The sequence below is a fragment of the Miscanthus floridulus genome, chromosome 1 (genome assembly GCF_019320115.1).
Source record: "Miscanthus floridulus cultivar M001 chromosome 1, ASM1932011v1, whole genome shotgun sequence".
NCBI classification, from domain to species: Eukaryota; Viridiplantae; Streptophyta; class Magnoliopsida; order Poales; family Poaceae; genus Miscanthus; species Miscanthus floridulus.
The window spans coordinates 14,582,593-14,604,782 of NC_089580.1; the positions used below are offsets into that span (position 1 = coordinate 14,582,593).

The 22,190-nt window shown below is 44.5% G+C and overlaps 1 protein-coding gene and 1 long non-coding RNA gene across 2 annotated transcripts; one reads left to right on the plus strand and one right to left on the minus strand.

The window, feature by feature from the left end:
• Positions 1 to 6,809: 6,809 nt before the first annotated feature.
• Positions 6,810 to 7,781, minus strand: LOC136473670 (uncharacterized). Its single transcript, XR_010762712.1, has 3 exons — positions 7,662 to 7,781; positions 7,314 to 7,565; positions 6,810 to 6,924 (listed from the first exon to the last, which is right to left on the minus strand). It is a non-coding gene; the product is annotated as an uncharacterized lncRNA (long non-coding RNA).
• Positions 7,782 to 13,566: 5,785 nt separating this feature from the next.
• LOC136473677 (threonine--tRNA ligase, mitochondrial 1-like) lies at positions 13,567 to 21,999 on the plus strand. Its single transcript, XM_066471329.1, has 20 exons — positions 13,567 to 13,957; positions 14,159 to 14,396; positions 14,534 to 14,593; positions 14,702 to 14,791; positions 15,030 to 15,104; positions 15,220 to 15,348; positions 15,439 to 15,528; positions 16,184 to 16,272; positions 16,375 to 16,471; positions 16,555 to 16,641; positions 16,740 to 16,824; positions 18,830 to 18,924; positions 19,027 to 19,059; positions 19,327 to 19,413; positions 20,138 to 20,230; positions 20,503 to 20,595; positions 20,681 to 20,902; positions 21,267 to 21,338; positions 21,502 to 21,573; positions 21,715 to 21,999. The coding sequence occupies exons 1-20, from the start codon at positions 13,641 to 13,643 to the stop codon at positions 21,808 to 21,810; spliced, it is 2,220 nt and encodes a 739-aa protein (XP_066327426.1). The 5' UTR covers positions 13,567 to 13,640; the 3' UTR covers positions 21,811 to 21,999.
• The last annotated feature ends 191 nt before the right edge of the window (positions 22,000 to 22,190 follow it).

Here is a 22,190-nt window from a genome sequence, read left to right on the forward strand (position 1 = left end):
GCGCGCTGGCCTCGGCGAGAGAAAGAAACAAACGAGTCAGCAATCATATGAGAGAGCAGAGCGGGAGCAGCAGCACGTGGGTCGGCCGATCAAATTCATTGCACTGCCACAGCACAGTTGCTGGTGTAGAACCAGGTGCAGAACGACTGCGAAGCTGGGAGTAAAAAAAAGAATAGGCGCTAAAAGTTCTCACATCTGCTAGCTTTCTGTCACCTCCTTTCAATTTTCCTTATCAAATTCTAGTTTTCTTTCACCTAGTATATACGAGCAGTTCATCGTCCTGTTCACTTAAGCTTTTCAAAATAAACTCCTGAGCATATATATATATACACACACACATCGTTCAACTTATTAATGGATTTTATCTTATTTATAAAAGTTGCTTTTCATGCTTAATCTAACAGAACATACCGTTCGCTGGCATCATCGTTTGACATTCCTAAATTATTTCTACGCATTGCGTATTTTAACTTCAGCGTTTATTTAAGCCCTCGAAACTAAGTCACACATGATTCGCTTATCGTTTCACGTATGTTTTAAATAAATTTTCGAGAAACTCTTTTCGAAAGTTTTACTTAGGCCTAAATCGCTGCGCTAAAAAGGATCGTAACACCCGGGGTGTCACAAATAGGTCCCGAGTCTCTGATGAAAAAGTTGAATGAGTACTGAGAGCTCGGTTGCTGCTCAGCTATGTGTAATGTGTGTGGAATCGATCCTCCTTTTTAGTGGGGTGTCCTGCCCTCCCTTTTATAGATCATGGGGGAGCAGGGATTACAGATGGAAGAAAGCGGAAAAATCTGAGGTAGAGAAGGTCCTTCGAAGGTGCGGGGTCTTCCTTTTCCCTTGAGCATGCCCTGCTGACATGGCAGACGGTGATAGGGATAGCACGTTTGCTAATCCAGATAGAGCCGTGCTCTGGCTTCGTTCAGCAAGTGGTCACTTCCCATCCTACTTTGGCGGACGGTGTGGCGTGCCAGGGTGCTGAGCCGTGACCCTACGGTGAGCAGATGGGGAAGTGACCAAACGTCCGTTACCGTAGATGATGTGAGTTCCCTCCTGGATTATAGTGGTTGTCGTATGCTTATGTCAGGATCTGCGTCCGAGGGTTGATGGCGACGCCTACAACACTGTAAGACAAAAGTCAGCGCCTCCAACACTGTTCGGGTTCTATCATGCCTGAAAGGGCTTAAAGCGTCTGTCCCGTCATATCCTAACGGTACTTGCCCGCAGGCGTGCAGGGTATGGTCCTCGGTACTGCGGTTGACTTGAGTGTCCTGTCTTACCATGTGCTCGTCATTATGAAGGAGCATGGTGCAGACGTCGGGCAAGGCTGAGCCAGCCCCGGGACGTCAGGCGAGACGGAGCCTGCCCTTGGAAGTCGGGCGAGACGGAGCCTGCTCTCCGACGTTGGACGAGGCGGAGCCTGCCCCCGGTCGTTAGGCGAGGCAGAGTCCAGCCCTCGGGGGTCGAGCGAGGCAGAGCCTGTCCCTGGTCATTGGGTGAGGCGGAGCCAGCCCTCAGACGTTGGGCGAGGCAGAACCAGTCCTCGGACATCGGGCGAGGCGGAGCCTGCCCTCGGACGCCGGGCGAGGCGGAGTCTGCCCCCAAATGTCGGGCGAGGCGGAGTCCAGCCCTCGGGGGTCGGGCGAGGCGGAGCCAACCCTCAGGGCCCCGACGAGGCGCAGCCAACCTTCGGTCGTATGAGCAAGAAGTGTAGTCACGTTCTTGTCTGTTCGAAAGCATCAACGTTTGATGGTTATTAGCTCCACCTCTTTAAGTACCTTAGTATTTGGTCCCCAACAACATTACTCTAAGGGTCCGTTTGCATCCTTGGAATTGAATTCATTCTAATAATTATAATTTCGATATAGATTAATTAAGCTAATATAGTTATCTATGGAATATATCTGTATATTTATTGTTAGGCATACAATGGCCATACTTATATGTTGCATTTCTATTGTAGAGAAGTGAGTTGAAGAGTGTGCTATAAGTTGGAGAGTAGAAATATAGCATAGTGATCTATAGAATTTATTTCTATCTCGCACCCTAGGATTTGAGATAGACTTATTTATGAGCTTAGGAAAGTTATGGAATGTCAAATTCCAAGCTAAATAGCCTAATCCATTAAGTAGATTTTAATTCCTTCAAGACGAAGAGATCCAAACAGCCCTAAATGAAAGAGGTTATATATTTTGAAATTATTTTCATTATTTAGACATACCAATCTTATGTTGCCAAATTCTAATAAAAAGAATGAAGAACTTGAACATAGGTGGAGAAGTCCCTGGCAACTCTGGTTTTTAGGACGTTTTTGCTAAGCTGCATTAAAAATATTTTTTAGACCTTGTTTGGATGTCCATATATTCGCATCGCTCTACATGTGTTACAAGTGGATTAGAGTCACTGACTTCCACTTCGATCTACGTTAACACATGTGGATTCAGGTAAGTACATGAGCCTAAATAAGGCCGGAGAAGTAATGTTTTTTCTTGAAAAAAAGGGTCCGTATCACCGTATGGCGGGGTGGTTGCTGCCGAATGCAGAGTTCTTTTTTTATGTGTGTGTGTTGGGGGGTGGGGGGGGGGGGGGGGGGGGGGTGTTGAGTGTGAGGGTGGGGGGTGTAGAGCGGTGGAAATCTTTTGGCGCTATCATTAAAAGCGGTGAAGGGGGGCTGGGCCGGTCGCCATCCTCCTCCTCCTCCGGGGTCCTCCCCGTCCGGAACCGGATCCTGTTAACCCTACCTACACCCTGCGATTAGTTGCGTGCTTTGTTGGCCTCCCATCTGTTCATTGCACTTGATGACCTCTGAACACCGGTACTACTCATTGGCGAGAGCCCGGCAAAGCGAAGCATTGATCAGAAACGACGTGCCATAGGTGGCTTGCACACTCATTCCGATCGATCGATCGAGCGCAGCATGCACGGTGGTGTGGAGCAGAGCGAGCACACCGAATTATTTGATTTGATTGGATGATTGGGCTCCATAATAACTTCGTTACAAAAGTGCTCAAGTCATAAAGCAAGCGGAGATGGTTGTTTTTTTAGTGTACACGTATATGCCATTACCTTGGGTAAAGGGAGCTTATATATATCTTGTGCGTGACATTTTAAACGTAGCTAGTGCCACAACCACATGTGTGTGTAAATATATAACCAAAACAAAAGAATTGATGCTTGCTTTTATTAAGGGAGGAAGAAAAGGGGTATTTATGTTCTGAAGATGTTGGCTCAACTACATATATACTCCGACGATCCTGCGTACTGGGCTTTTGCACGCGTGATATATCGCCATGTTCGTTTAGGCTTGTTTGGCTGATAAGCCATGGCTAAAAGTATTGTTGGCTGATCTGGTGTGAGAGAAAAATACTGTTCGTTGGCTGAAAAAATACGGCCTATAAATAAACAAGCCCAAACAAACGGGGTGTATATTCTGTTGCCAAAATCATGGGTTCCAACGCGATTTTAACCGCTGAATTACTTCGCCAGGACATTGTTATAAGCAAAACTGTAGTAGTACGTATCACCTGTAACATGAGTGAGTACCCCGCAAAGATTCCGCGCCACCCGTTGTTTGACGGGAAATAAAATGGGCATACACGTAAAGACTCGGCAGTGACGACGAACAAAGCGGCGATAACATTCGTTCCATCAACATTACCGTCACCTGATGCAATTAATGAGAAGCACATGGGAGGGCCGTCATGTTTGTTTAGGCGCGCGTGACCTCACATCAGCTCCAGCGCGCGTGTCAAATCGCAGGCACGCGACGCGCGTCCGTCATTTCATTTCATGTACAGGGCACCCGCACGCGCTCGTGAGACCCGGGCGCCCGACGTGTCGACGACGACGCAGCATCGATCGGTGTCGTCGTCGCCGGTGACAGACCGATCGACGACGTGGATCGGTCCGACTGCTGCATCCGTCGCGTCCGCCCGTCACCCATGCGCACAAACGTTTTGCTTGTCAGTCGCTGTCCACTTGCATCGTGCTATTGGTCATGCATGGGGCGTGTTTGGATGCCGTCCTAGACTTACCTGCCAGGCAAGCGATCGTAGCTCAGGCGATCGAAATCGAACGCTTGGAGCGCTGCCTGGCGTTTGCCTGGGAGGCAGCAGCCATGCCTAACTGTTGATCGATGGACGACAACTCTCCAGGCTCCGATCGATCCGCGCTTGTGTTGGCAGTGCAACCCACCACCTGCAATTGCAAATTTAAAGCGTTTCAATAAATGCATCATGATTCCAACTCAAGTACCGTAACCCGCAACGCCAGCGGGCAAATGATTCGATCTCAGGGTGCCACGTCACTGGCCACGCCGGACCGTGCCGTGGGCCGCGACGCCACCTCGGCCGTTGGGTTCATCGATCGACAACATGATCTGACTTTCTGCTTTGAGCCTCTGAGCCCACGTGGTGTACGTAGGTCGCCGTGGTGTCCACGCTCGCTCGCCAATCGGATGGATCAGTGTGCGTGGATCATTTTAGGTATCAAGTGTTTATTAAGGTGTGCATGCGGCTATGCATGGTTAAAGCATATGCCTGTGTCGCTCTCGGTAGACACTTGGTTGCGGGGCAAAAAAGGGTAATGGTTGTCGAATTATAATATAATAACATATATATAGTAGTATAGGACCTTAATCTAAAAAATATATAGTAGTAGGAGTACTAGAGAAAAGACGCTAGGTAAGGTGCTTGACATTCCTTAGGTAATTAAGGTGGAGGTATATTATACTTAGTGAGTGCAAGTGCACTCTAAAAAAAATCTGATTTTAGCTAAAAATCCACCATATACGCACTCACATGATACATGCATACGCACCTACAAAATTAAGTGTATCCTCTCAATTTGCCCTAACTTGGTCACTTGAGTTGAGGTGCTCTAAACACTCTATATTTGTTTCATTCATGCACGAGGAACTACATGATACATGCTTATGCAGGGGGTGCTTCATGTGTGGGAAAAAGTATGCTTTATACCGCCTAAACAAGCTACTTTCGTCGTGTTCTGCGGAACTACTTCAGCGGTACCTTTCAGCGAACGAATAGCGTTTTTCTCTCCCAACAAATCAGCATCACTAGCAGCACAAACCAAATTTCAGCGAAACGAACAGGGCCAGTCCGCTTGACCCACTGGCTGAGTAAACAATGGGACTCAATTTACTCCTTTGACTCTTTCATTCGAATAGGTCTAATCTGCCGAGATTGGGAACCAATAATAAACAGTACGGAAAATCCAAATAAAACAAGCCAATGTGTCACATCCTGTGGTACAATACAACCTACACACATCCATACCGGCACGCAACTACGATGTCCGGACTCCGAATTCCGGAATACTACAGCGGAATTCGGCATGCAGGTAGCCCACACGGCACTGCCATTGGCCACCCGCGCCCGCCAGTACTGCCGTCCACTGCTTTGCATTGGAATTTTTTCTACCAGCGCCCAGCGGCTCTTTCACCTTTTGCCGGACGTCCAATCGCCAATTACTGGCCCGTAGCCGTAGTAGCTGCCGTAACGGTTTCTTTATCTTTTCTCATCTCACAGGAACGAACGTTGGAGGCTTGGAGCCATGCTGTTGCATTCCTGTGTGTTGGGGTTCCCAACAGCTACCGTTCAAGAGCGAGCAGTCAGCAGCGCCGTGGGTAACCTGGCCTGGTCCTTTGTTTCACTGCTCACTTGCTCAGTCAGTGCTGACCACACCCGCTGTACACGATGCGTATGCCGTCTTGTTGATTTAAAGTTTGCTGTGCAGCATGACGTGGATGCCCTCATCTCCAGTTCATTCCCCACATGATGTTGACGCACTGTATGTACTAGGAGTACTATACGATTATCGCCGGGTCAAATCGCTTTTACTGTGTGCGTGACAGAGCATATGCAGACGCAGGCGGTTACAGTACATAGGTAAGCAGCCGATTGACAAACACCGAACACACACAAACCGGTCGGCCTGGCACTCTGGCAGCCTGGTTTGTTTCTCTCAAAGGTCAAACCATTCATGCATGCCACTGTGCCGGGGTCTCTCAGGTCGTTTTCCTGCACGGCACGGACCACGGTTGGCGTCTTGGCGATCGGCCGTATCCCGCGCTACGGGATACTGATTAATTACCGAGTGTGATAAACACTCGGTAAATATGGATAAACACTCGGTAAATTTTTTACCGAGTGCCACACTCGGTAAACATGACTCGGTAAACAACGACTCGGTAAAGTTAGTTTACCGAGTGTCAACTAACGGGGCACTCGGAGAATAAATTTTACCGAGTGCTACGCCGGCACTCGGTAAACAACTACGACGTGACGGTCGTCAGTCCCCAAGCTTGCCGTTAACGGCGTCGTTTACCGAGTGTTAGACATAGCACTCGGTAAACAGATAACCATTTTCATGATTAAAACAATTCCGCAAATATTTTTTTCCTAATATAGTTTACCGAGTGTACCGGTAACACTCGGTAAACATGTAACTCATTTACCGAGTGTTCCACTCGGTAAAAAATGGCACATATATCCGAGTGGGGTCGTGGCACTCGGTAAAAAATGGCACACTCGGCAAAATTAACAGAATCAGAACCAATTTGGTTCTGTTCTCTGTTTTACCGAGTGTAACACTCGGTAAACATCACCATTACCGAGTGTTACACTCGGTAAAACTTGTCCACAGTATTTTTTTTTGTTTGTTTCAGTGCATATCCAGCCACAATTAACAACAATTATAACAGAATATCACAGTTACCAACAGATAGACAATATATATCACATATATGTCCACAAATGTCACATCCACTCATTATAACCAACATATAGCTAAGTTCAACATACAAACAAGTGAAACATGGTCCTGTCACATGGTCGGAGCCCTATCGAGAAACGGAGACAAGTCCAAGTCTTGATCGTTGTTCGATCCAGCTGTAGAAGGTCCCTGGAATGAGGGAGCAAAAGAAAATAAACATATTTGTCAATTAATCATAAGGTAGTATGCCAAATTCAAATATTCCTTCGAAAGACCAGTTAACAGTGACATCAATATATAGGCATATAATAGATAACACATATCAAGTTAGTTGCTGTTTAGTTCTCCTCTATGTGCAAGATATCGTCACACATGGTCGAGTAGACTGAACATTAATTGGGCAAACACCTATGTACTCATGTAGAACCTAACATGATGCCTTTCAAGGTCTGAACAATATTACTAATAATCTAACTTATACATGTATGTATCCTACTCTCTTCTAGGTTCTAACATGATAGTGTTGACTGTAGCACAATCTGAACTGAAAAAGCCTTTCAAGATGAAGAGTGACTCACAGGAGTGCCGTCGCGCGGAGGTGGAGGCACCAACGGTATCATCGGCGGCGGCGGAGGCGGTGGAGGCTGGCCCATGCTCTGAGAAAAGCTGGCCATGTACTCGTACTAGGCCTTCTGCGACTGCTGGAAGGCCTCAAGCTGGGCCTGCACTCGCGCCCTCTCCTGTGCCAACTCGGCCTGGTGCGATAGCTGGAGGGCCTGAAACTGGCTCTGTGAGGCCTGCTGTGACTCCTGCAGGGCTTCAATCTGGGCCTACAATTATTTATCACATAGTTAGAATGCAAATAAAGAACGGGTAGAAAATGAATGGACAACGAATGCAACAGAACTAACCTGGAGTGCTACCACCTGGGGCTGTGAGCGTGGGCGTATGGCCGGGCTCGAACTCGTGCTCCGGGCTCTAATCTGGGCGAGTGTCTGAGTGTTGGCCGTGTCTATGGTGCTGTTGCCCATATAGTACCTCCCGTGTGGCTCTAAAGCTCATGTTATGTTGACCCTCTAATTTGGTTATAGTATTATACTTTCCTCAAATTGAACACTTGACTTGAGTCCCGCAATAGGAAGAATCATATTTGATAGAAAAAGGAACAAAGTGACCTAAACTTAGTTACTATCCTTACTACAAGCAACTTTGGGATTCGATGAGCTTCCTATTTTCATTTTTCTTCTTTTCTTGTTTGTAGACATTTTCATGGTATAATTCTATAAGTACACTCTATAATGATCTAGTGAAGTTAGTTTTGTTGATTATATCCTCATTAATTGGACTTGACTTACTTCCTCCGTCTTGAAAAGAATGCAATTCTAGTATAATACCGAGTCAAACTATTTTGGTTTGACCAACTCTATACACAAAAGTACGAATATATTTTTTTATACCAAATAAGTGTCATTAGATTCGTCATGTAATATATTTTCATGGTATACCTATTTGGTGTCATTAATATTGACACTATTTTCTATAAACTTGGTCAACTTTAGATACGGGTTTTCTTAATATGGAGCGTTTTGGGGAGTATGCTCTGCCCTGCTTTGTACTTTCTCCCTTGGCTTAATGAAATGACATGCAACTCTCCTGCATTGTTCTAGAAACCCCCCCTATAATTGCATCCTTTTTAGGACGTAGGTAGTATGTACCACAGTACCAACCTAGCTATGGCTCGGTTCAGAAAACATATATGTAGAATAACTAGAAAATACGTTATCCCTCTAATTCGCACTTTGTATTATCAAACTTATCACCAATTGAAATCTTGAGTCAAATATATCTTTGTAGTTTCATGATGGGAAGAATCAAATTTATTGAAAAATATCAGAGTGATATGAGCTAACTTACAAACTATCCTTATTGGCTACAAGAAACTTAGGGTTCTATGAACTTCCTCGTTTAAGTTTTCTTGTCTGTAGACATTTGCATTGGAAGCCGGTTGTTGCTGTTTCAGGTAATTTTTGACTGATGCTTTAATTATGTGTTTTCAGGCTGTACCCAATGTGGCATCCAAGCTAATTGAGTTCCAAGATGTTGTGCGGAGTGCTTCGGATAGAATCAAAGCAATGGGCCAAGTTTTATCAAAAGCAAGGGATCTATTGTACGATTGCAAGGAAATTACCGAGCGTTTGAGAGCAATGCTTCAGTCAGCAGATGAGCAGGTCCGGAGCTTGGAGGGGAGGAGGCGGCCGCGGCGACGGCAGTCCCGCGGTGGCGGCGGGTGACCGCCCTCCCCCGGTGGCGGCGGCTGTGGGGGACCGCCCGGTGGCGGCGGTGGTGGAGGGGAGAGAGTGCTCGCCGCCGCCGTTGCTGCTGGGGCCCACCCCACCCCACCTCGCTGGAACGGGAGCGAAGGAGGGAGCACGGGGCGGCGTCGGCGGAGGGGATCGTCGTCCGGTGCGCCGGTGCCGCTGTCTCTCTCTCCGTCTCTCTCTCTCTCTCCGTCTCTCCGGTGGCGGCGGCTGTGGGGGACCGCCCGGTGGCGGCGGTGGTGGAGGGGAGGAGGCGGCCGCGGCGGTGGGGAGGCGTGTGCGGTGTGTGTGTGTGCGTCTGTGCACGATTTGAGGGAGAAACGGCTGTGTTGAATGCTTCTGTTTACCGAGTGCCTAGATGTACGGCACTCGGTAAACTCATGTTTACCGAGTGCCCAGATCTACGGCACTCGGTAAATAGAAGCATGGCAGCCCACTATGGCAGACAGGTGGGCCGTGGCTAACCTTTACCGAGTGTTTCAGGTCACACTCGGTAAAAATATCCATTATTTCATGCAAAACAAAAAAGAAAAAATGCCAATTTAATCCTAAAATTCACCAAACTTTCACATGAACTATTTCATGTCATCTATTTACTATCTAAAAAATTCCAAGTTCAAATCATATTGTTGAATTTCACTCTTAATAGAAATCCTACTCGTCATTGTGAATGTTTAGCGTCTCTTTGGGAGATGTACCGGTTCGGCAGCGACGAATGTAAAAATACTTCCAAAACGTTATGAAATTTTTTCTATAACATAGATGTATGCTTCAATGTTAATTCTTCCAATCTCGTGATTTATCGAGTTCGATTTTAATTATTACAATTAAATTTACACGATATGTACCTAATTTTCATAAAGAATGAAAATTTTGTGAAATATAGTAAATAAATCGAAATAAACACCATATTTTGGAATGGAGTACTAAATATCATATGTGGATAGAGGAAAAAGAATGAAGGGAAAAACAAGAAATTTGGTTGAATTTTACCGAGTGTTGCGCCAATACACTCGGTAAAAGATAGTGTTTACCGAGTGTTGTGCAGTGACACTCGGTAAACATTTTCGGTCTTTTTTATTTGCTATGGGCGCTTTACGGGCGGAGCTGTTACCGTGATTTTTGTCGAGTGTACGCTCATAACACTCGGTAAACATGTCATGCCGTGACGCCGTTCGACGCACGACTGCTATCCTAGGTGACGTGGCACCTCAATACCGAGTGTCTAGTTTTACCGAGTGCGCCCCTTCGGTAAACTTGTAGTTTTACCGATTGTCTTAAGTTACCGAGTGTGTGGACTCGGTAAAGCGGTCTACTACCGGGTGTTTTTGTTTTCCGAGTGTTGACACTCGGTAAATATTGTTTTCCGAGTGCCCCGACTTCTGACACTCGGTAATTGTCGGGGCACTCGGTAACTACACAGTCTCCGGTAGTGCCGTATGGGTGCTGTGTACTGTGCTCGTCGCCTGCCTGTGGGCGAGCGAGCCGGCCGGGGGCCATGCCGGTCAGAGAGGGGCAGTGCTCGGCGTGCGACGCGCAGGAGGCCGGGCCGGTCGCGTGATGACGACGCAAAGCTCAAAGGCACCGCCGCTCCGATCCATCCATCGGCAACTTTTCTCCCCTTCGTTCTCGCGCACCTCGACTGGGGCTCGGCGGAGCGTGGCTGACTATCGTTGTGCTCATCGATCAGGCCGGGTCGGGGAGGGGCAATGCGCATGCATGACTGGCGAAGTGGCGATGCACTGACTGATGAGATGTTCCCAGCTCCCTCTACTTGACTGACGGGATTTCTAGGACTAGTACTGTTGACTGGGACTGGGAGGGATGCGATGCTTCTAATTAGTGTCGCGCTAGATAACCTCGAAAACTTGACGAGATTCGTGCGAAATGTTTGTGTGCCGGTGCCCGGTGGCCTGCTGCGGTTGCCGATGCGATGATGTTAATTAGTGGGAATTCGTTATAACAAAGAAAAAACTAGGTGGGGATTCGTTATAAAAAAACTATGTGGGTGATTTTTTTTTAAAGCTTGCCGGTAGATCCATGAACGAGGACGACAGAACGAGCACGGGAGCTGCTGGCTGCTGCGTACCGTTGCTGAGCGCGGAAGCCCCGCGGGCACAGCAAGTTGGGCCGGGAGGTCCCAACTCAACTCAGGCCTCGCGTCGCACATTCCAGAACGCTGTCAACAAACGGGCAGGTCAATCGGTTCTAGGCCTAATTTACGTACATGCCCATCGGGCCAAGTTTCTGTCTACAGCATTTTGACTCTGTCAAGCTTTTTAAAAAATATATATATATATAAGCTAACTTGCAGATGGGTTTCCTTATCCGACATTTCTTTCTCTTTTTATTTATGGGTTATTCGGTCCAGCCCATTACAATTTTTGAAGTTTTGAGATACGCCATTATAATTCATCTATTTGGTGATCAACCACTGTAATTCTATCTCTCTTTTATTTGTGCCATTTTCTACGCCTATTGTGTATAAGGGCCCACTATCATAGGCGTATGCGTACATGAATACGTATGGACAATGTATAGGCCCATCGGACGCGCACGACGCAACGTCTTGGTCACGGTCGTCATGCTCCAAGCCGAGGTTCGCGCCGCGCTGTGCTGGGAGCAGCCAGCCCGCGCCGCCAAGACCACGCCCGCCCCACCCGACGACCTCGCCGCGGACGCGGCAGCCATCACCACTGCCGTCGTCGACGCGGCCACGGCCGTGGCGTTGACCTCCGCGACAGTCTTCTCCGACGTGTCCTCCCTCTTCATCGTCGCGGTCACGGCGCACGTGGAGGTCGAGGACACGTCGCGCCCAGACGCATGAGATGGAGCCTGCCGTCGACGGTGGCAGTCAGGGACATGGGCCACGCGGTGGACCTGCCGGACACGGACCCGCATGTGTTGCACCGCGTCACGGGCTGGGCGCCCGAGCAGATCACCGTCATCGCGCTCTCCGCCGCGCCCACCTCTACTTGGTTCTCCTAGATTACAGGTAAGGTACACCACCGTACAAAAAGAAAAATCCGTTCTTTGGCCTGGATTCTCTCTTTGCCTACGTGCACCAGAGCAGAGCACATCAACATCGACGGTGGGTCGATGGCTCATCCATTGATCTGTCTGCAGAGATGGGCGGCGCCGTGGAGCCGCTGGACACCAACGCTATGGGCAGCGTCGTGCGCTACGGCCTCGTCGCCGACTCCCTCGTCCACGAGGCCATCGGGGACTTACTCGTGTACGTCGTGCTTGGCGTGCAGCACGACCCGCGCGTCAGACGTGGGAGATAAGGATGCCACCGTCTTCACCGTGAAGATGCAACACACCTCGGCTACGATCTGGACGTGAGGGAGGGAGACAGCGGCAGCGAGATTGAGCAAGTGAGATGCAGGATGGCAGGGAGGGAGGCAGCAACGACGAGATTGAGCAGGCGCACGCTGATGGGCTCCTCCCTCGCGCGCTGGCCGCCGCAGCGAGCACTGTCGTTCTGCCTTCGCTCCGCCTTGCGCCCACTGGGCTATACCATGTCCATACGTGTTCCTATACGCGTTCCAGTAGGTATACGCGTCTGACAGTGGCCCTTGTACGTGGCTAGTGTAGAAAATGGCATAGTTGAGAGAGAAATCGAATTACAATGACAGATCTTAGAATATGCGAATTACAATGGCGTATCTCAAAACTTGATAATTGTAATGGCCTAGATCCAAATAACCCTTTATTTATCTCCGTGTGGATGTTTTCGTTGGTCCCCTGACCCCGTTTAACGTTTAGGGGTTCACAAATATGGTCCTATTTGCTTGGCTTATAAGTCGTACTTTTCAGCCAATGGACAGTATTTTCTCTCTCACAATAAATCAGCCAACATTACTTTCAGTCATGTCTTATCAGCCAAACGAATAGGGCAAAGCTCGTGAATCTAAGTGACACACCATTACAAGTATAAGGAACGCTCATGCATTTTACTCAAAAATAAATCTCTTGCTAAAGTAAAGTTCCACAAAAACAATGCATGATGATTTAAAGGCACTAAGAAGAATAAAGTGACGTGGAACCTTAAAAAATAGAAAATGTAAAATAGAGTACCTTCGGTAATGTTTTTTTAGGGTTATTTTTAGAGTCTCAAAACAACTCTATTTTAGACTTAATATTTACCTATTGTCTGAATTTGGATCCTTATCTATTCCAATAATCACAATTTAAGCACATATCCATCAAGTTAACATGGCTAGATGCGTAACATACTTTTTTTTTTTTACTTTCAAGATGTGTAACGTACTTGTATGGAAGAGATACTTGCGTGCTGCAGTGTTGTCGTAGATGAGCGAGCGAAGGGCATGGTATAAGTTGCAAATAGAAATAAAGCATAGGAATTAATGGAATCTCTCATCCTTATGAATTTAAGACATGAATATCTAAATTTTGGAAAGTTCAATAAATTTTAAGTCAAATAGCTTGTCCATAAATAAAGCAGTTTTATTTATTTTTTCTAATAGGAAAGGATCCAAACGGGCATGGTTTGGTCTAATGAACCCGTCAAAATAAAAACAAAACCCTAGAGTGCCTATCCCGCGACGCCGCCGCCTACGCTTAATGCTAGAGTGCCTCCGGCGAGGCCTCTCGCTCGTCCGGCACCCCACCACCCGCGTCCTCGCTAAACCGTATCTCCACCCTGCCCGCCTCTTCCTCCACCACTTCGCCGCCGACGCGATGGGTGAGGGCTCCTCTGCTGGTAAGGAGGGGAAGGGGAAGGGGAAGGGGAAGGCCAAGGCCCCCGCCGCGGATTCGGTCCTGGTTGCTCGCGACGACTCCTACCTAGAAGCGGTCACACAGAAGAGGATTCGCTTGTTCGAGGAGACCCAGGCAAGGCAGGCCGTGGAGCGGCTGAATATCGGCGGCGAAGTTATCAAGTGAGTGCTGATCCGCTTGTGGGGTTATTTTCGAATTAGAGTCATGCAGGTGGAATCATAATCCACACTGTATGAAATTCATATGACATCATGAAATTGAACTGCTGACTGTTCGTAGTTTTTGCTGTACCAACTGTTGTTTACTTGCTTGATAATGCTGATTCTCACTCGGAACCATTGTTTGGGGGCCATATCCTTCAGGGTAACTCTGCCTGATGGTGCTATCAAGGAAGGGAAGAAATGGATAACAACCCCAATGGATATCGCTAAGGAGATATCAAGTGGATTCGCATCTAGTTGTTTGATAGCTCAAGTGGACGAAACACTCTGGGATATGGGGAGGCCTCTCGAAGGTGACTGTAAATTGCAAATGTTCAAGTTTGATACCAATGAAGGTCGTGACACCTTCTGGCACTCAAGTGCTCATATTCTTGGAGAAGTGAGTTGGCATTTCGCTTGTTCAAGTCTTCGAGCATGTTTTTTTTTATTTAAACGTTGTCATACCTTTTCTATTTTGTTATTCAATGACTTCTAGTATTTGTATGTGAAAATTCATTTTTTCATGTAAATTTGCAGTCTATTGAGAGAGCATATGGCTGCAAGCTGTGTATTGGGCCTTGCACCACAAGAGGGGAGGTATGAAAATGATCCGAAGATCACCAGCTTAAAGCTTAATGAATTTAATGTAACCATCTTATCTGTTGGTGAACTGCTTTCTGAAATGTTTCCACTTGACATGCTAAGGGTTTCTACTATGATGCTTACTACAAAGATCAAACATTGAACGAGGAGCACTTTGGTATCATTGAAAGCCAAGCTAAAAAGGCTGTTGCGGTATGCTTTGAATTTTAACTCATTTCATTTAAGCTTATGTTAAACTTGTTTTGTGGGCACTATCTACCTGGACGGCTTATTTCAATGCATTGTATGTGGGTCACAAAGTACATGCTGTGATTCAGAATTTTGAAATTGCTAATAATGTATCCATGTCTTGCATTGTTTTTGTGGCATCAGTGAAGCACTCTAGCTAGAAACATTGTGTTCTTAGATGGTTAAATCTCACTTGGTGCAGGAAAAGCAACCATTTGAACGCATCGAGGTCAGCAGGGCAGAAGCTCTTGAAATGTTTGCTGAAAATGAATTCAAGGCAACCTTCCTTGCTCCTGTCTTGTTTGTTTCATTCCTCTATATTATTTTGCTGCTTATGTTAAATATATATGACTTCCGTCCATTCTTACAAAAAAAATGAATTATATGTTCAGGTTGAAATCATTAATGAGTTGCCCGAGGACAAGACCATTACAGTATACAGGTGTGGTCCTTTAGTTGACCTATGCCGTGGGCCACACATCCCAAATACTTCCTTCGTCAAAGCTTTCGCTTGTCTGAAGGTAATGATTCTTTGATTGTGCACTATTCTTCTGGTTCTCTTTTTAGTGGAACTGGCTATTTCATATGTATACACACATGTAAATATTCAGGCTTCATCATCATATTGGAGAGGAAAAGTAGACCGCGAAAGCCTGCAGAGAGTATATGGAATTTCTTTCCCTGATTCTCGACGTCTCACGGTATAGAATTGAATTTCTGCTTATGATGCTATCACTGATGACATGGACAATTGTAATCTGTTTACTACTCCCTCTGTTCCAAATTATAAGTCGCTTTGATTTTTTTGGTACATCCATTTTACTATGCATCTAGATAAATAATATATCTAGATACATAGCAAAATGGATGAACCAAAAAAGTCAAAGCGACTTATAATTTGGAATGGAGGGAGTAATATATAACCCTGCTGAACATGTCAGTTATATTTGCACTTTAGATACTAGCATAAATTATTTGTTCATGAATCATGATTCATGTGCTGCATCTGACTTGGCAGAAAGTTTCATACATGATGATACACTTTTCTCTGAATGAATACCTTGAAACCGTGTCTAAGATCTCCTTGTGTTTTTCGGAACCTGTTGGTTAACATGGATTATGGGGTTAGGGATAATTTGCACAACACACTGCATGGTAATCGTGTGAAACTTTAATTGAGCGTGTCTCTGAGGCACTGATAAGTTCAGGTAACTGTAGTAATTATGAATATCAAGACAGGCCATGCCTTTCAGATCTGTGTTATCGTAATCTGTCCGACCGTCCCTGAATGATATGTTTGCATTTTCTTTTGTTTCTCATCTTTTGCGTCTATGTTTATTACATGACACTTTGCAGGAATATAAACATTTTCTAGAGGAAGCTAAGAAACGTGATCATAGGATGCTAGGGAAAGCACAGGAACTCTTCTTTTTCCATGAACTTAGGTACATAGAACTCGTTTATGTTTCTTTCTTTTCTTGCTTTCATATCTCATTGTGACATCTCTGATTAATGGTGAATTGCTGATTGTATTTACAATTGTGCAGTCCTGGGAGCTGCTTCTTCCTTCCACATGGTGCTAGGATATATAACAAACTGATGGACTTCATGCGGCAACAGTACAGAGCTAGAGGATACCAAGAGGTATATATTAGTTTGTTATTTACTTAGATTATAGACATCGCTGTTCAATTCCACTGTTTTTGTTCCTTATGCCTATCTTATAGGTGTTGAGCCCAAATATGTACAATATGCAACTCTGGGAAACTTCTGGACACGCTGCAAACTACAAGGAGAACATGTTTGTTTTTGAGGTATGTGCATTCATAGATTATGCAGCAGAATCTATGTCAGTTTATTGTACATTACATGTGTCATAGATAGACTGCTTGTTGGATCAATTCTTCTGCAGATTGAGAAACAGGAATTTGGACTTAAGCCAATGAATTGTCCAGGCCACTGTCTAATGTTTGCTAATAGGGTTCGGTCATACAGAGGTGAGTTTCTTCCTAATCATTGTATTGTAAATTGCTTTGTTTTAAGTGAACCTTTCTGCTTGCACAAGAATAGCTTAAAGCAGTTGCAAACTGATAAATCTCCATGCCTAGGGCCACTATCTAAGCGCCTAAGCAACTCATACCAGGCCCACTAACCTATAGTCAACGACTTCACTTTTGGTGTACAAAACACATACGAGCCAAATATTTTGCCATTAATGAAAAACATTCATAAAAGAACTAAATAGTTCTTTAATCTATACAAGATAATGGTTCATAACCTTGCAAACTTAAAATGGATACTACAAGTTAATTGGATGAGGGGTCTTTCGTAAACATAATTGGATGAGGGGTCTTTCGTAAACAAGAGATTGTGGCTTTACTATCACTAACTTATAGAAATAGAATGAACTTCTTTTTGATAGATATATATAACCAAGAATCATTCAAATATTGATTTCCTATACTATTTCTTAGCTTGTTCTAAAAAATGCGCTCTGAAAATATTCTCTCAACACTTGTAACTGCAAATGGTAGTAACACAGCACCATTTTAAGAAGCTTGTAAACAAATGCGAATGAGAGATGTCTTTTTTTTCTCAACAAATTTGACTGAGACTAAAATGAAACATATGCTTCAGCAAACTACTGCTGACCAGTGATCAATTGGGCATGAAGTCATGACTAGAACTAAACAATAGACTGACATCATAAAGATTTGTACAAAGTCACGGGTTCGAAGCAGCCTCTCCGCAGATTTTGCGGGGGGAAGGCTTGCCTCGGTTTTTCCCTTCCCCAGACCCCACTCATGTGGGAGCCTCCGGCACTGGGTCTGCCCCTTATCTAGAAGGTAAAACCTTATATTGTGAGGCTGATCTCCTTCTTCACAGCTGGAGCTAGCCCTAACTACTGTGCTCACAACCGGCATGACCACAGGAACGGGGACTTCAATAGATATTTGGGAATGGGGAATTCTATTACCTGCTGGAGTGCTGGCTGCTGCCATGCTCTCCAACGTTGGCCGGCGGTTGTCCATGTACACAACGGCACAAGCATAGCGCTCTGCGCACAGGCGTCTAGTTATGCTCCCATTCCTGCATCCAGCCTCTGCTAGCTGCTTCCCTGCATCTCTTTGGCTTGCTTGTTAATTGATTTGGCAGTGCCGTCGCTTGCCAGTCATCCCCATTTGGCTGATTTGGCCATGCTGCCGCCCAATTTAGCCATGCCAATGATTGTGCTTAGGGTTCACATTGTGGAGTAGGGAGGGGGGCAGCCGCCTGCATGTGAGCGCTGCTTGCACCAATGTAGGAAAGAGTGAGCGGAGAGGTCAAACAACAAGAGGAGAGGCTTCAGGTAGGACAAACACAAGGTGGCAGTCTTGCTGGGCTGGGAGGTTCACTAGGTCATGCCTAGGGCCACATGGATTTGGCCATAAGTTTTCAATGGGAAAGCCAATTTGTGGGCCACGCCTAGGGCCATGGCCCTAGTCCCATATCCCTCATGGCTTAAAGCGGTCCTTGGGTAAGATGTGCTATGTGCATGTAACAAACACGACTGCTGTGTGTCTGTGTTCGACTATAAACACCATGAACTTTGTTGCACAAGATAGAACATTATAGGGGAGACTTCTGCTGTTTTTTTGGACTTTCGGTATTGGAGACAATTTTCACGGCTTGCCTTCAGATTGCATTGCATACCTCTTGTATAGACAAGACAAGATAAGTGCTAACAACAGTATGCAATCAAACCAGCTCCTCTTATACTTATCCCCAATCAAACTTGGATCAAATCTTGATTGGATCCATAGGAGCCCATATGTCAGTGCTTTGTCACTGATACTAACTCCAAATGGAACCAAATGAACAATTTAAGCTTAACCAATGCTGCTCCAGTCATCCTTCTGTAGTATCTTCATTTTCAAGGGGACCCTTAATTTTCTACCATTACTGTGCATTTGTTGATTTGACAAACCTTATGTGTAATAGCTGGCTTACCTTTTGCTACAGAGTTGCCTCTTCGCATGGCTGATTTTGGAGTGCTTCATAGAAATGAGCTTAGTGGCGCTCTTACAGGTTTGACACGTGTTAGAAGATTCCAGCAGGTAAGACATCTATTCTGTGAGTTGTTTGTTTCAGTCCAGTTATATTTAATGATAATTTGTTCTCTCCATACTAATTTTTCAATGTTTTATTGTCTATGGCAGGACGATGCTCATATCTTCTGCAGAGAAGACCAAGTAGGTTTTATTTGTGTAAACCGTGCTTTTTTACTATCCTCTAGAATGGAATGGATCGTTTTGTACTTCTATTAGTAATCACTATACTGTATAATCTACATAAAGTGTATGGTGTTATGATAATTACTTTTACATGAGTGCTTAACACCAGCACCCTGCATACATTCTAATTTGCATTAGCAAGTTGTATAGTGTGTTTACTGTTTCTTCCTTTTCTCTGACAGTAGATATACTCCTACATTTGTTAAAAGTTTGTTTTTGTTGCAGATCAAGGATGAAGTTAAGGCTGTTTTGGAATTCATCAATTATGTTTACGAGATATTTGGCTTCAAATATGAGTTGGAGTTGTCTACGGTATTCTTCTGTTCTTTTTATCTTTTATACTGATAGCATTTCTGCTTGATAGGAACCAGAATATATGCTTAACATTTGGCATGAAATGATGACAATCTGGGAGCTGTAAATTGCAGCTTTAATATGCAGGATGAACTGCTTAACAATCAGCGTTAATATATTCTTACTATACTTATGTGCTAACCTCTGATGAATTCGAATAACAAGATCACCACTGAATATGTGATATTTATGTAGCTATGGGCATGTTATCACATACATATTTTTCAGAATTATTTTAAAATCTGGGCAGTAACACTAATATTTGTTCTTGGTTGCTAGTTGCTTGTTATTATCTCACTGAAATATATTGAGATAATGTAGTATACATTCTTGCTTTTTTTGAACTTCGAGTTGGTAAAGCTCATGACAAGATCTTGCAATCTCTCTTCGCATTTGATGTTTCCACATGTTTCCCTGAGTCTTTAATTCCAGACAGCTTGATTGGATTTGATATATTGTCTTATGGTGATCTAAAAAACCAATTTTTCAACGACTAATGAAAATTTGTATGTTACATTGTTACTTCCATTGTTTTATCCTTGCTACTTCCCATTTTCATATCTTTGGGGCAAAATGCTAAGATTTAATGAATTCTCTGAGCTTCAAAGGATATTGATAACCTTGTAATAGTTTGATGTTTCTTAGTTAATACTCTAACCTGATCATGGTGTCATTATTCCAGAGACCAGAGAAGTATTTAGGTGAAATTGAAACTTGGAACAAAGCAGAGCAACAATTAACAGAAGCTTTGAATGAGTTTGGGAAGCCGTGGAAGGTACCTTCACAAAGACTATGATAGCCCTTTTTCCCTTTGATGTTTCCATGCCTTTATTATGCTATACTAGAGCTAGACTAGATTTGTATTTGTACACAATATTCAATATTTTTGGTGCAGTTAAAAGGGCTTTCACTCAATTATCATGTCATTGTTAGTACCTGCACTGGCTCTGACTAAAATCACAGAGGAAGTGCATGCACATTTTGCAACATTATTTTCCCATGACATTGCCTTGTATTGAGAGGACTTATATAGATGCCTTCAAGCAGATTAATGAAGGGGATGGTGCTTTCTACGGCCCAAAAATTGATATTGGTGTGTTTGACGCCCTTAAGAGGAAATTTCAGTGTGCAACCTTACAGGTTCCCTTGAATGTTATTCTGTCATTAAATAATTAAAATAATCATTTATCATTTTTATCTAACCTTATATTATTATCTGTTACAGCTGGATTTTCAGCTGCCCATTCGGTTCAAGCTGGCTTATTCTGCTGAGGATGAAGCCAAAATTGAAAGACCTGTGATGATACACAGGGCAATCCTAGGTTCTGTTGAAAGGATGTTTGCCATTCTTTTGGAGCATTACAATGGTAAATGGCCCTTATGGCTAAGCCCTCGCCAGGCCATTGTTTGCTCAGTATCTTCTGGTTCAGTGGAATATGCGAGACAGGTAAATGGTAAAAACTGACTTGACTTCATAGTTCTCTGTTGTGTCTGACATTAAAAAAAACTTGTGTTGAGTTATATTCCACTTTGTGGTCCTCACCAGTTGTGTGGTATTTTAGATGATTCTTTGCGGTCAGCAGTGTGAAATTGCCTAGTTTTTGTCTCAAATTCAAACAACAAATATCTATTTAGTTTGAGTCGGTTGATGAGTCCACACGTATCCTTTAATGTAACCTTCCTACCTTTGATAGCTTGCCATACTATCCTTATGGGTTCATGTTATATGTGTTCCCTTTTACCGCTTTAGACAAAATTGGACCTTGCTCATTTAATAATGGTGCTGATGATCTTTTTGTTTCTGATGCCAGGTTCTTGCCACTCTACATGAAGCTGGTTTTCACGTTGATATTGACGCTAGTGACAGGACAATACAAAAGAAGGTACTTTCCAGTTACCAAGCTCTTTTAGGCTTTGGCACCGTTTCTTTTAATTTCTTGTCTTATATTTGTTATTTCTTGTTCTTATATTTGTTTGCGTGTCCTCATACAAAATTTCCAATTAAAAAAGAAGGAGCCAACTGTGACCTCTCAATAAATCTTGCAGGTACGGGAAGCCCAACTAGCCCAATTCAACTACATTCTTGTCGTAGGTGCACAAGAGGCCGAGACTGGAAATGTAAGTCCTCTTTACCTCGTGCCATTATTTTTCTTCTACACATGCCGTGTGCTTGTGTACCACTATCACCCTCAGATATTGATGCACGCAAAATAGATTTGATTTCCTTGCTGTTTGACGTGGATCCCTTGTGTACTGCAGATCTGCGTTAGGGTAAGAGACAATGCTGACCTGGCCACAATGAGCGTAGGTGGCTTCATCACACGTTTGAAGGAAGAAATCGTAGCCTTCAGATGATTTTGATGCTGCATAATTTCATACTACTTGTCAGTCGTTGACTAGTTTGTGATTTTGACGAGTTTTTACCGATCAGCATTGAGTTCCTCGTGTTACTATTCTTGTTTGTATGTTGGGAAGCTACTAAAAGGTTGTATTTTTGTTATTATAATTACAGATGTGAAGTTAAATACTGCCAATAGTAAACAATTGTCGACTTCCAGTGATTTTCGTTACTGTTGGACGGTGTCTTCACCCTCTCCTACCACCCACATCATAACCACGTTGACCAAAATCATTTTGTGGTTGCGATTTGTCACGATAGGGGTCGAAAACACTTGAAACCGTGTCAAAATACAACTTCAATTTGGATCTTGGCTGATAAAACAGGCTCAGCCGTT